This window comes from Mauremys mutica, chromosome 16 (assembly GCF_020497125.1).
Source record: "Mauremys mutica isolate MM-2020 ecotype Southern chromosome 16, ASM2049712v1, whole genome shotgun sequence".
Lineage (NCBI taxonomy): Eukaryota > Metazoa > Chordata > Testudines > Geoemydidae > Mauremys > Mauremys mutica.
In genome coordinates, this window is record NC_059087.1 from 6,881,764 (window position 1) to 6,896,938 (window position 15,175).

Below are 15,175 nucleotides of genomic sequence, written 5' to 3' on the forward strand. Positions count from 1 at the left end.
ATGACATTCCAAAAAGAGTAAAGAATGGAAGGCTAAAGGTGGTCAAACATCAAACAGCCTATAACAATCACTGATCCTTTGATTGCTTACCAACATATTGGAACTTAAAACATTTAAAATACAAAACACTCAGAGTCACCAATATTTTTGTCAAAACGGCTACAAAATTTGATTCACTGTATGTTTGTTTCCCCAAGGACACCACATCATCTAGTGGCTGCCTACTTCTAAACAAAGAAACAGAGTTGATAGCCTTCTTTGGTCTGTTGTGGCTTTCGTTGTGTTTCTTGTATAATCAAGGACAAATTCTACGAAGGCCAACAAGTGTGAGAGATACAGCCAAGGCCTCTAGCAGTCTGATTTAACAACTGGCATTTCTGTAGTGGCTCTTCCTCCAAAGTAAATCCACACAACAACTTGGAATGGAGCTTGTAAGATTATTCACATGGATGGCTCAAAACATTTGTTCTTGCACACTTGGCTAGGACTCTCTTAGTAATCATAGCAGCTCAGTGTTTTGCCATTCCATGGCTAGACTGGAGGGTGGCTGGCTCTCTTCTGTACCTGGGTCAGTGCATTCTTTCTGCTCTGCAGACAGGAACCCCTATCCATGTGCAACTGGTATGGCCAGTCCTCCATCCCTCCAGCTCTCTGTGTGGAAAGACATCCTGGAGGGTATATTCGGCTCCTGCTATTCCATGTGCATGCCCTCCAGAAATTCTATCCTTTGCTGATGTGTTAGATAGCATGGTAGATACAGATGCACAAAATGGGAGTGACGGCAGAAAAGCGGCTGTCCGAGCAGACACTGAACTGTGTAACTGTATAAGGTGACTGTAACACCATTTACAAAATCAAGGTTAGAAACCGTAGTGTCGACACAGCCTTACAGTGAACTTGGTTATAATGATACTCCTTGTGCAGCTGAGGGATTTCAGTGCATTTCAATGGGCTTTCACTGCAACAGATTCCACTGTGCTAATCTTCTTGGAAAGCAGCAGTTATCCTACCAGCTAGGTGTTGGCTGCTGCATTTTAAGGAGAGCAGAGGAGGATGAGGAGAAGAGAAGATGCCACTGTCCCCTGGATGGATCGATGAAGGGTGAGAAAAATTCCCAACTCCAGCTCACGCTGCAGCTGTTGCAAGGAGAGAAGCAGAGACAGGCCAGCCAGGAAATATCTGGCCTCTAGTGGGGGCAAGGAGAGGTCTTTGTAGAGGATTTTTTTTTTTTAAACCAGGCTGGCTCTATCCCATTATAGTAAAACTCCACCTACAGTGACTTTTTTGTGTGGAAGAACACCCTCCACTATATAGAGACAATTTATACAGTAGGGAACACTTCCTCAAGTGAAGTGCAGCCACCCCTCTGGGGAAAAATGGCAGCTCTTTAATAGCACACAGCAACAGTACCACTTTCTGCACAGGAAGAGTGAAGACACCAAGTCAAAATGAATCTTTGAGGGGAATGTCAGAGAGTCTTAATCTAAAATTATCTCAATATGAATTCACCCAGGCCATTAAGGCTAACACCCCACCAGTGGTATATGTATCACTGTGTTTGTAAAAGGAGAGGAGATTTGACAGAAAGGAAGTCAGCTGGAGTTCTGTTTCCACTAAATTGACCTGCTGTTTCATTATCATTAAACTTCACTGAGCTCCAGTGTATTCAGTCTTGCACTTTCTTCGGGCTTTGGGAAAAGACCAAACTGGGAAGTGGCCAGGGACTATCAGAAAGTACCAGACTCAGCCAGGTGAAATCACCCCAACAAACAGCACTGAAGATCAGGAGCCTCCAAAACTGAGCAGCCAGAAGAGCTCCTAACAGAACAGCAATAATCTGGATGGAAAACTACGTGCACAGACAAACTAGAATGGCTTAGAAGTCTAAGGCTAAAACCAGCTGAACAACAGATCTACCAGTTAAAACCTAGATCTGTCATAAGGGTTATATGAACTACAGTATCAAATACTGTCATGGTTGAGAATGAGAAACAGAAGTACAGCCTCCTTGTGCATGTTGGATAACAAATCACTGCTGAGCAGGGCAAGATCAGTACCATTACAAAGCCTGAAGCCATAATGAAATGTTTAAAGTGAAATACAGCAACACAAATGTAATGCAAGCTAAGCCGCAACCACACATGCAACCTCATTTATCAAGTGACTTACAGTCTAGTCTCTACAGTCTAAATCAGGAAATCGATACGCTACAAAGACAAATAAGGAAGAAAAAACTCAAAGGATGGAACATGTACCTTAAATGCAGCCATCTGAGGGTCAGTTGTGGATTTTCCTGAGCAATTATTCTGTGGAGACTGAGGACTGGGGCTTTGTTCGGATGGGCAGGGAGAGGCCTGTCCTGAATTCTGACAATCTCGCCCTTCAAAAAGGAAACATCAGATCATTAAAAAAATAGCTCTCTATAACAAACTGAACTGTTGAGCAGCAGTTTCTACCCAGATCATTTAATCTAGCCACTGACTGCACTTCTAGAGCATCCAATGCTGTAATATCTAGGTTCTAGTAGGATGATCAGATGGCTAGGAAATCCAAATATTTCACAAGCAATGGCTAAACGCCTTGTGGCGACATGTTCTCTCCACTTCAGGCAAATGTGTGGTAGGGTTTCTAGGACCTAAACTGACTATCCTACCGTGACCTATTTGCACTGTGACCCTCCAAGTTCCTAAAGCAAGAAGCAAAATATTTAAATAATTTCTTACTGTCCCATGGAAGTTAGAGCACTAAGGGAAGAGGCCAGGGACTCCTACTGTTGCAGGGAACCCTTGGTAAGGTGTGAGGCTAGAATGTGTTTAGACATCCTCTAATGAAAGCTGTTGTAGAAGTGGTGCAAAGTATTAGAATTATATTTATTATATTAAATTACATACTCTATAGCATTTTATGGAATACTGAAATGCAACCACTTCTGGAGTGGACTAGTACAGCGTAACAGTGCACAGAAACACTAACCAAAAGCTTAGGGCAAGAACTGAAGACTATTATAGACAATTGAAAGTGTAGGGAATGGGGCTCACAAGCTATTTCTACAAAGAATTCCCCAAGATATGCAATAACCACACCTGGCCAAGATCTGTTTTACATCCCCTTAAAGGTGGATGCATATGGGGGAGAGTCAGAGAGTTTAGGTCTCTAACTTACTAGGTGTAGGTGAAGGAACTTGTGAACAGGTACTGTGGGAAGGGATTTGCTCTCCTTTCACATCTTGGACTGCACTAGGAGAGAAGAGATGCGAGACTGTGGACTGCACTTGCTGGTTACTCGGAGCTTGCTGTGCTTGACCAACCAGAATGTTACTATGGAATTCCATCACCCCGGGAGCCTAGAAACAGCACAGGAATATTACAGAAAGAAAAATACAAAGGATTCTATTATCTTGTTTTTCAGTGGGAGTGTATAATGTTAAATTAGTACATAACTATCTGATGACAGGAACTCCCCAAACTAGTGCTAATATATTATGAACAATCAGGCACAAAAGTCAGACTTCTGGCAAGAGTTCCACATGTTTTCATAATTCAGTACAATGTTAGAATATGTTAGTAGCAGTGAAAAAGCAATTTCCTCTTATTATACACAGGGTACACTTAACATTTCTGTCTCACATGCACTCAAACATACTGGACAAACACACTGGCATACTCAAGACAAACTTCTCAACTGGCAAGTGGAAAGTCCAGCTGGATTCTTTCTGGCTCTTTCATCATCATCACTTATGGGCCTATCACAGGGGTGGACTGGTGAGATTCCGTGGCATGCAATGTGCAGGAAGTCAGACAAGATGATCATGATGGTCCATTCTTGACTGAAAGTCTATGAGTCAAAAAACCCACGGCAACTGGTGTCTGTTATGAATTCTGTTGACGTGTAAGCCACAGAAGAAACCAGTTCACCTTCCCGAAGCTGTGCAGATTATATAGTGCTAACAGCCACACAATGTAGATAAATCAAACGTTAACAGATAACTCTGAACACACCAACAGATCTGTTGAGTAATGAGGGGACATCTATACCTAGTCACTTTTTGAAGTATTACCACACTTTAAGGCTCTAACAACACACAAACTCCAGTCCAAAGATTATTTTTTTTCCTTTTCCTTACTCTGGGAATTGCAGCTGGTGCAATTACAACACTAGGTGGAGACATGGCCGGAGTCAAAATCCTCTCTCTTTTTAAAGGTGCTGGGGTTACGATCACAGCTCTGGACTGTCCCTGAAAGGCAGCTGAAGAATACAACTGAAGTTAGAATCGTTATTGACACGAAAGATCTGGAGAATGTTATGTAGGGAACAAACTAGTGTTGATTGGGAGAATGGACTAAATGGGACCAAACAGGTATTTTCTGTACAACTTCGCCAAATCATCTTTATTCTAAGTTCTCTCAAAGATCAAGCTGCAACACAAACTGCCACTGCTAGGTGGCTCCAAGATACAAAAAGGGCTTATAACAGCTTCAGATACCACACATCATACAGATCTCTGAGTTGGCTATGGATCAAGTGTTTTAATTTATGTGAGTTTTATAACTGATGTAAGTGCACCTTGAGGATGTGACAGGTGTACTTTGCAACCTAATTTGGGACAGAATTGATGGTGAGCCCATTAACAACGAAGCCATTAATTGTCCAACCAGAGGTGCAAATTCCATGGGTAACATAGGGGCACACCTTAGCCCCAGCATACGAAGGCAGCTATATGCTCTTGCTAAGAAAGGGCCTAGAACACATTTCACTAGGTCAGTAGTGCATTTCTTGGCTGTTGACGGCACATGGCCTCTTGCTTTTTAATTCATTAGGTGCACATAGGAATGGCTTAGAAACACATCCAGTAGTGTCTTAATGCTATTAACCATGGATCAAGCTACTTCAAGTGACACATCTTTGTGCTAGGATTTGGGATGCAGCATACTTGAGGATGTTAATGGGGGTTTCTTCTGGGCTGCCACAGCATCATGCCCATGGCGGGCAGACACACAAACTCTTTTGCTTTTCAGTAATTTCCATTTCACAATAATCCTTCAGGCTGTGTATTTCTGGTGGATTGGCTATAGCAGTGGTTCTCAACAAGGGATCTGGGGACCGCTAGTGGGCCACAAGCAGGTTTCAGGGGGGTCTGTCAAGCAGGACCAGCATTAGACTCGCTGGGGTCCAGGGCAGAAAGCCAAAACCCCACTGCATGGGGCCCAAAGCCAAAGTGTGAGCAACGTAGCTTTGCAAGGGCCCCTGTGGCATGGGGCCCTGGGCAACTGCCCTGCTTGCTACCCACTAACATGTGCCCTGGCTTTTATATGCAGAAAATCAGTTGTCATGGCACAGGTGGGCCATGGAGTTTTTATAGCAGGTGGCGCGGGAGAGACTTGGAAAGAAAAAGGTTGAGAACCCCTGCGCTATAGCGTATTTTGGATGACTTAAGTCACTTGGGTCCTCAGCCAGGTCATTTTAGCACATCCCTGAAGGCAGTGTACAATAATCCCAAGAAATAAACGTGCTGCCTGTTCTGTGTTATCGTGGAGACTGTGTAGCCCCTTGGCAGCTGTTCCTGATGAGAAGTTCAGCGCTCTCTCATTTGGCTCATGCTTGCTGCTCTCAGACATCTGCAGTAGATGATGGGTTGGACTGAACGCTCAAATGTCGTAGATACCCACAGTCAGATTCTTATCAGATTTTAATCTATATGTTACATCCTCGCGACCGTGAACCAATAATATTTCTCCATATCATTTGCATTCAGAGCAAATGGGCCAACATAGGGACATTTCAGAAACTGCCTCTGAAACAAGCTCAAATCCTGAGGGGTCTGTGGCTTCTGCTGCCTTTAGAGTGTTAACATGGTCCTGAAAACAGACACTGCTTGCCTGAATCTCTCAGAGCCCCAAGCTAGGCATCTTGAGGCAAAGGCACACGAATCCTAAAACTTTATTTCTTAAGGTCCCATATCACTGAAATGTCTTCCTCCTCGCTACACCGGCCCTGCTCGTAAGCATTAACATTCATGGGGCTGGTCTACACTTACAGTGGTGTGTAGACCACAGACACGTTACACCCAGTTAGCAATAGCAATGTAGACAGTGAGGCACAGCTTAGGCGAGTAGAGCAGAGTGCCCTACATGCCTGGGTATATACTCTACATGGTTCTCTGCACACCCAAGCAGTGCCTCCCACATCCACACTTCTATTTTTAGCGAAAGGCTCCGGCAAGGGGGATGCAGAGAGGAAAGGCTCTAGCAGCTCCCCACTGCCAGAGCCTTTTACTGCCATATGTAGCTCCACGCACTGCAGTGAGTGTGGACACAGCCTGCTTTTCAATGTGGAGTGTAGCTACAGGTACCCTATGTGCCGCGGCAAGTGTAGACAAGGCCACAGAAACAGAGGAACAGCCCCATTTGATCAAACAGTTTGGTCCGTTTAATCAGGTATATCCCTTTGAAAAGAAGCCAATACCTGAATTAACACTCTGCACCTGTCTAGTGCTCCGAGAGCCCTGAGTACCTCAGTATACAACTGAGGTAGGTAAATATCCTCATGTTACAGAGGGAGTCACTGAAGCAAAGAGGGGTGAAATGGCTTGCTAAAGGCAACCAAAAAACTCAATGGCAAAGCCAGGAACAGAATCCAAGACCTCCTGATTCCCAGTCCTATGCAAACTCCAATGGTCCATCCTGCCTCCCTTATAACCAGATTAAAATTCAGGGCTGTGGGAAATGCCTTTTTTTGTTATCATCCTGAATGTTTATTTGGAAAGTGGATTCGGAGAAGGCAGTGCTAGTAACTATAAATATCCTCACCATCAAGATTTCTAGGTACCTCCAGTGACACCCAGGGTGCTGCAGATTAGCATATTTTTGTTAATGTTATTTTCCACTTACAACAGCAACTATGCCCCTCCCTCATGTTACTCCCTCCCAGCAGAACAAAGAGGAACCCCTGTGACTCTCACCTGGGGTGATGAAGGCATTTTTTAATACTAAGGACACCGTTTCAGGCTTTGGAACATGCACTATTTTTTGTGGCTGTTTGGGCCTCGTCCCAGCATTCGCCAGGGGAATGGCTTTAGGGAGTGCAAACGTCAGGTGGGGTTGCAGCTGAGGCCGGGGCTGCCCCTGCACAACAGCAGTCTGTAGAGTCAGGTTACAAGGCACTCCTCCCCCTGGCTGCTGCGTTGCCAGGATGAGGTTCTGGCTCTGGCTGAAGGTGGTAGCAGAGGGGTTGTGGGTCAGGGTGGCAGAAGCCGTGTGGGTAACAGTGGAAGATTTGCAGAGGCCAGACTTTTGGGTTTCTGGAGTAGTAAAAGCAGACGGCTGGGAATTCAAGCTGGCATTCAGAGGCACTGTGGGCAAAGCAGCTTGGTGTGGTGGGACGGTGGGCTGCAGCAGAGACACTGGAGCTGGGAACACCGGAAGAAATGGCTGCTGGCCACTTAGAGTTGAATCGGAATTGAAGTCTGATGGCTGGATGAAAGAGCCCTCGCTTCTAATGTTGGAGCACTGGTTAGCACCAACATCAGGAATGACAGGAGCAGGTACCGGTGAGGCAATCAATCCTTCATTGAGGTTCACTGTTGGGAGTGTGCTGGGTAAAGAACCTGAGGGCAGGACAGAAGACTGTCAGGAGAGAAAAAAAAATAGTATAGATTAATGTTTGACATTTGAGATGGGCCAGCACCAGAAGCTTTTATCTGAACCTTTCCTTACACTCAATTGTGAAAAGGGAGAATGAGGCTTAGATCTGAATCACTCCTGGTTATGCTAAGCCAACACCTTCCACATCAAGAACTAAACAACTACAACTACCTCTAGTTTTGCCCATTTCTCCTTGGCTCTCCTGTAAGTGCCTTTCAGGTAAAGATCTTCCAGGGAGTTGAGATCCACAGCTCTTCAGAGGGAGGAAGTCACCAATATCCTTGTTTTACAGATAAGAAAACTGAGGTACACAGAGGTTAAGTGACTGGACCCAGGTCCCACAGCTAGTCAATGACACAGCTGGAAACAGAACCCAGCAGTTAAGTCTCCCAGTTCCCTGCTCTACCTGCTAGCCCACCCCTCCCCCTCCAATACATATGATTTGTTATAGCAAGGTCCAACTCCATTCAGAGACAGCATTATTTCACTCGAAGCACAAAACACTTTCTCTACATATCGTAAAGGCTGTTCCTCAAAAATTAATATTTTAAAGTACAAAGAAAATTCTGTTCTGAACCTGACATGGTGGAAGACAAAGGTATTTAATTCACAACAGTGCAAGTACAGTACATGTACCAGTTATTTTTACTTCTAGGTTATTGTAATAATTTCTTTTACTGGTAAATCAGAGGAAAATATACTGTATTAACATAGTATTGTAAGTGTTTATTCAATTCTATTTACATGAGCTTGTCTGATACCACATATTAGTATGTGAAGATCTGTACAGTACTTATAAATTTGAGCTCTGGCAATTTTCACTACATAAAACCTCTTTACCTGGGACGAATGGCTGCTGGTATCTGTCATAGCAGAACTGGCAGCAGGGACAGAAGAGAAAAAGTTGCCAGAGCGACTGGATGAGAACAGATCTGAAAGAATGTGAAAACAAATATTAAATGTTTTACTCCCTATATTATGGTAGAACACTGCTACATAGCACTAAGTAATGGGAGACTCACTGAGAATTAGCAAGTAAATGAATAAATAATTAAAAAACAAGGAAACTGCATCATCACAAAATGTACTCTGCTTATTTACAAACACGAAGATGTTTGCCTATCTTATTGAGATTTATGAACTCTTTGGGAAAGGGATTATTTCTCAGCTACGCTTGTAAAATGCCATGCAAATTTAGTGGATTTAAATGAATTTCAGCCCTGGGCAGAGGACCAGCACAAGGTCCAGGCACCACTTGAGTCCCACTTAAACTCCTATTTTCTATTTTAAACTTTATTCTAGAGTAAATAGTGAAAAAGTAATGGAGGTCTCAGTAACATGAGACTTTGCATTTGGCTATTAAATCGTTACTAAGAAATGGGGAAACCATAGAGACTGTATATGTGAACAATGGGGTGTGAGGATTAGGAAGAAATTGTTCTCCTGTAAGGTCCTCCGTTGACACCTGATGTTCTCCCATACTATCAATGGGTAATGTTTCAAAAGCCACTTCTCTGTAAACCAGGTTCTCTGAAAGCTGTGTTCTTCCAAGTCTAATCTTAGGACACATGGACTCTTACAAGTGCATTTCAAAACCCAGTCAGGCAAAGAACTGGTCTCGCAACAGTGAGAGGATCTCTCTACAGTTTTTTTTTAAAAATTAGATTTCAAATACTTTTGAGCTTTGGCTCCATTTTCATGCTGTATAAAGAGGATAAATATGTTGGTTTGCATAGTTAACTTTTCTGTTCAAAACCCATTGCTGCTATAGCAGAAAGACAGTAAACTCATTTTCCCCCTTATTCTTACCCTGAAAAGATTCAAAAGTATCCATGAAATCTAGATTTGGCTGGAGAGGGATAAGTCCTGGCTGAATCATGTCAGCATTTCCTAAGTGTGCTGGAAAATACAAAAGAGAGACAGGTTAATTTTGCAGGATACATGCCACTTCAGTTTACTGCAATGTGGATATGGGTTGCTTAAAGAAAGCCTGGCACTTTGCTGGAACATAAGAATGGCCTATTGGGTCCAGACCAAAGGTCTATCTAGCCCAGTATCCTGTCTTCCAACAACGGCCAGGTGCCCCAGAGGGAATGACCAGAACACAATCATCAAGTGATCCATCCCCTGTTGCTCATTCCTAGTTTCTGGCAAACAGAGGCTTGGGCAGGGGTGAGCAAACTTTTTAGCCCTAGGACCACATCTGGGTATGGAAATTGTATGGCGGGCCATGAATGCTCACAAAATGGGGGTTGGGGTGCGGGAGGGGGTGAGGGCTTTGGCTGGGGGTGTGGGTTCTGTGGTGGGACTGGGGATGAGGGGTTGGGGATGCAGGAGGGTGCTCCAGGCTGGGACCGAGGGGTTCGGAGGGTGGAAGGGGGATCTGGGTTGGAGCAGGGGGTTGGGGTGCAGAAGCAGGTCGGGATGCAAGCTCCGGGCGGCGTTCACCTCAAGCAGCTCCTGGAAGCAGCGGCATGTCCCCTCTCCGACTCCTATGCAGAGACACAGCCAGGAGGCTCTGCATGCTGCCCCGTCTGTGGGCACTGCCCCTACAGCTCCCATTGGCCACGACTGCCAGCCAATGGGAGCTGCAGGGGCAGTCTTTGGAGCCCCCTGGCTGCCCCTACGCATAGGAGGTGGAGGGGGGACATGCCGCTGCTTTCGGGAGCCGGACAGAGACCTGGCATGCATGGAGTGGGGCAAACCCCAGACCCCACTCTCCAGTTGGCGCTTGAGGGCCAGATTAAAATGTCTGAAGGGCCAGATGCGGCCCCTTGGCCATAATTTGCCCACCCCTAGGCTAGGGACACCATTCCTGCCCATCCTGGCTAATAGCCATTGATGGACCTATCCACAATGAATTTATCTAGTTCTTTTTTGAACCCTGTTATGGTCTTGGCCTTCACAACATCTTCTGCCAAGGAGTTCCACAGGTTGACTGTGCATTGTGTGAAGAAATACTTCCTTTTGTTTTAAACCTGCTGCCTATTAATTTCATTTGGTGGCCCCTAGTTCTTGTGTTATGAGAAGTAGTAAGCAACACTTCCTTATCTACTTTTTCTACACCAGTCATGATTTTATAGACCTCAATCATATCTCCCCTTAGCCATCTCTTTTCCAAGCTGAAAAGTCCCAGTCTTATTAATCTCTTTTCATATGGAAGCCATTCCATACCCCTAATCATTTCTGTTGCCCTTTTCTGATCCTTTTCTAATTCCAATGTATCTTTTTTGAGATGCACACAGTATTCAAGTTGTGGGCATACCATGGATTTATATAGAAGAAACACGATATTTTCTGTCCTATTATCTATCCCTTTCTTAATTATTCCCAGAATTCTGTTAGCTTTTTTGACTGCCACTGCACACTGAGTGGATGTTTTCAGAGAACTATCCATAATGACTCCAAGATCTCTTTCTTGAGTGTTAACAGCTAATTTAGACCCCATCATTTTATATGTACAGTTGGGATTATGTTTTCCAATGTGCATTACTTTGCATTTAGCAACATTAAATTTCATCTGCCATTTTGTTGCCCAGTCACCCAGTTTTGAGAGATCCTTTTGTAGCTCTTCGCAATCTGCCTGGGTCTTAACTATCTTTAGTAATTTTGTATCATCTGCAAATTTTGCCACCTCACTGTTTACCCCTTTTTCCAGATCATTTATGAATATGTTGAATAGGACTGGTCCCGTGGCAGCTTACTTTGTGTAAGAGCCTTTGGTGAGGGACCTTGTTAAAGGCTTTCTGAAAATCTAAGTACACTATCTCCACTGGATCCCCTTGGTCCACATGCTTGTTGACCCCCTCAAAGAATTCTAGTAGATTGGTGAGGCATGATTTCCCTTTACTAAAACCATGTTGACTCTTCCTCAACAAATTATGTTCATCTATATGTCTAATAATATTGTTCTTTATTATAGTTTCAACCAATTTGCCCGGTACTGAAGTCAGGCTTACGGACCTGTAATTCCCGGGATCAGCTCTGGAACCCTTTTTAAAAATTGGCATCACATTAGCTATCCTGAAGTCATCTGGTACAGAAGCTGATTTAAATGACAGGGTACAGACTACAGTTAGTAGTTCTGCAATTTCACATTTGAGTTCCTTCAGAACTCTTGAGTGAATACAATCTGGTTCTGGTGACTTACTGCTGTTTAATTTATCAATTTGTTCCAAAAACCTCCTCTAATGATACCTCAATCTGGGACAGCTCCTCAGATCTGTCACCTAAAAAGAATGGTTCAGGTTTGGGAATCGTCCACATATCCCCAGCCGTGAAGACTGATGCAAAGAATTAATTTAGTTTTTCCGCAATGGCCTTATCGTCCTTGAGTGCTCCATTAGCACCTTGATCGTCCAGTGGCCCCACTGGTTGTTTAGCAGGCTTCCTGCTTCTGATGTACTTAAAGAAAAATTTGCTATTACTTTTTGAGTCTTTGGCTAACTGTTCCTCAAATTCTTTTTGGCATTCCTAATTGTATTTTTACATTTCATTTGCCAGTGTTTATACATTTTTCTATTTTCCTCACTAGGATTTAACTTCCACTTTTTAAAGGATGCCTTTTTGCCTCTCACTGCTTCTTTTACTTTGTTGTTTAGCCACGGTGGCTCTTTTTTGGTTCTCTTACTATGTTTTTTAATTTGGGGTATACATTTAAGTTGAGCCTCTATTATGGTGTCTTTAAAAAGTTTCCATGCGGCTTGCAGAGATTTCATTTTTGGCACAGTACCCTTTAATTTCTGTTTAACTAACTTCCTCATTTTTGTGTAGTGAGTATAAACCTCAGGGCTGGATTCTGTAAACACTCTGCACACACAACTCCCTCTGGGATTAGGTCCCACAGAGTGCAACCCTGAGTTTTGGCTACAAAAATTTGAGCTGAGTTCTGTTAGGAAGAGGAACCTTCATCTAATGAAAAGAAAGAGGATCATTTTTTTAAGATGCTAGACTCTCAAAGAGTGGCATATTGATGGAACAACACTTATTTGGATTGGTTTTTATAGGGACTGTGACATTCTGCAAATTTATGGTGTATATAAATTAATAATTATTACATTAAAAAAAGGAAAATAAGATTTGATGTAAATTATAATGACCTCATAAGCAATAATACTTTCTAGTGCATGTCACGGGTAGATTTATTAGTACCAGAATGTGTACCAGTAATTAGGTGTAATGAGATAAAAAGTAAGAAAGAAAATTTAGGCTGAATATCTGAATAGGATTTCTGATCCCCTAAACCATGATTTTTTAAACTTTTAAGTTTGGCGCTACTGTTAAACTGATAAAAGTACACACAGCCCAGGGAAAAGCATTGGAAGAGAAAGATGGAGCCACCTTCTCAACCAGAAAAATGAAAAAGTAAGGCTGGAAGAAAAGGAAAAGTGAAGCAACAAGCCTCAAGTCTCCTCTCACTGCAAAATCAACACAACCAGAAACAAATACATACCTATCTCTCTGGGATTTGGCCAGGCAATCAGCTGATGTGAAGAAAGCGTAGAGAAGAGGGTGTCTGTGAACTCAGACATAAGCATGTCTGCATCCAGAAAGGAATCTTCCTCCATGGGGACCGGGGTTTCTCTGCCATATCTACTCTGATGCCAGAGAACCACATCATCGTCCTGCCAAAGAGGAAAGAAAAATAAGCCTGGTTATATGAAGCTGCCAGTCACATGCAGTTATTATGGCATCAAACAGACAAAGCTCATTATTTTTCACATTTTAATAAAGAGGAACATTCTATAGGAGTCATCAAAATGCATCACACCAACTTGTTAGCATCCTGCCTCCAGTCACAAGGAACACAGCAACCGTCAATCTAGTCTGGTATTCCACCCTCTGCCACATCAGCTCAGACCAACAGTTCATCTACTCTGGCTTCTTTTATATACCAAACAGACCGATGGTTCATCTAGTGTGGCATCCCATTTCTGCTTGTACCGGCACAGGCCATTTGTATATCTAGTCCAATATCGTGTCCCCAGCAGTGTCACAAACCAGATGGTTTAGAAGTTAGCATAAAACCTCTGTGAAATATATCATTGCACAACACTAGACTCTGTGGGGAAATATCTTTCCAATTCCAGCAGATGATTAGAACTGCATAAAACCAAGGTGGCTTTGGCAATGCTTTTTAGTTTTTTTGGATATAAGTGGGATTTTGCACCCAGAATTTTGCTGATTTGGGGGTTTGAATGAACCTTAATAAACAAACAAAACTCAACTGGAACTGGTGAGGTTTCCAGCCAGAACCATGACATCCTGAGCTTTATCTAAATCTTAGCCAGGTTTGCTGAATGGTTTGTGAACCCGGGGATTGTTCTGGGCATATAATGAAGAGTGAATCCAGGTTGGGTTTACATTTAGTTACGGAAGGTCTGAAATGCTCTATTGGTGATCAGTTTATGCCCAAAGAAGGCTCCATCGCATGACTATTTTTGTCCCAGATATTTGAAGCGCAGTTGCTTTTATACATCTCAACATCTAGCCCTTTTTTTTTTAAGTTTACCAAACTACTTGCCTATAATAGCACAGAAAAGGGACTCATTTGGTTCTGCTATGTACTTTTCCACTTGTAGCACACACATCCTTTCCCAATTCCACAAGGCAGGCTGTGTTGCCAGTTATAACTTAACAACAAGCTGTCATGTGACCAACTGCAAAGAGGTGGCCCTGATTGGGCCAGCTGGCCTGTTCATTCTCATTTCTTATGTCATCGCACTCTAGACCAAGACTTCCACCCAATCTGATTTAAGCCCAGGAAAGCTGTACTGCTCTCTATTATATAATTTATTCTAAGCAAAAGGGTGCCCCCTCTTCATAATAAACATTAAGGCTAAGTGCATGGCTTTAGGTTTTAATCACTGCAAGCTGTCATGCCTGTATACCTTTGCTACGTATCACAACTTCAATAAACAGAGATGCTGCAACTGCCTCCACAAAAATTACTTACCCGCACCAAGCTTGAAAGGTCTTCATCTTTGTGTTTCTGTAACTGCAGAGATAGAACAAAGAATATTTAAAAAAGTAAAATTAGCTCCTGTACTTCCCAAAGGACCTGTTTCTGCAACCCCCTACTTATGTGATTAGTCCTTACTCATGCAAGTCATTTTCTAGCCCCCTTGGGACCAATCATGAGTAGAGACTATTCACAGGACAAAGGGTTGCAGGACTGGACCCAGTGTATCAATTTAGTCTTATGTATCAGCGGATCCAATGTTTATACTGGTATAACTGAATTTCCAACATTTTTGCACGTTTGTAAAAGTTACATCAGAAGTCCAACTATTAAATCAAAAAGCAATCAATCCACTCAAAATACTTTCACAGCTGCAAACAAACAGACCCTTTTCTTGAAGTATGTTCTCCACTTGTGATATTCCCTGATGACTATTTCGATTCTTCGTTTCCAATATTTCCCTTCTGTTGCAATGGCCTGAGAACAAACAAAATATATTAGGAAATATACACAAACATTAAATTGCCACACAAAGTTTTCAGGCAGACTGATGCTATAAGGTAAGTACATTAAT

General features: G+C 43.0%; 1 protein-coding gene across 2 annotated transcripts in view; it reads right to left on the bottom strand.

Annotated features, from left to right (window-relative positions):
- Positions 1–15,175, bottom strand: part of LOC123350998 (MLX interacting protein) — a 67,024-nt gene that overhangs the window by 9,850 nt on the left and 41,999 nt on the right. For both annotated transcript variants that reach the window (XM_044990033.1, XM_044990032.1), the window contains exons 4-12: positions 14,989–15,078; positions 14,596–14,637; positions 13,093–13,264; positions 9,450–9,539; positions 8,481–8,572; positions 6,959–7,622; positions 4,124–4,245; positions 3,163–3,343; positions 2,256–2,380 (exon numbers count right to left, since the gene is read on the bottom strand). In XM_044990033.1, coding sequence (XP_044845968.1) covers positions 2,256–2,380; positions 3,163–3,343; positions 4,124–4,245; positions 6,959–7,622; positions 8,481–8,572; positions 9,450–9,539; positions 13,093–13,264; positions 14,596–14,637; positions 14,989–15,078 — 1,578 coding nt within the window. The remainder of the gene's footprint in view (positions 1–2,255; positions 2,381–3,162; positions 3,344–4,123; positions 4,246–6,958; positions 7,623–8,480; positions 8,573–9,449; positions 9,540–13,092; positions 13,265–14,595; positions 14,638–14,988; positions 15,079–15,175) is intronic.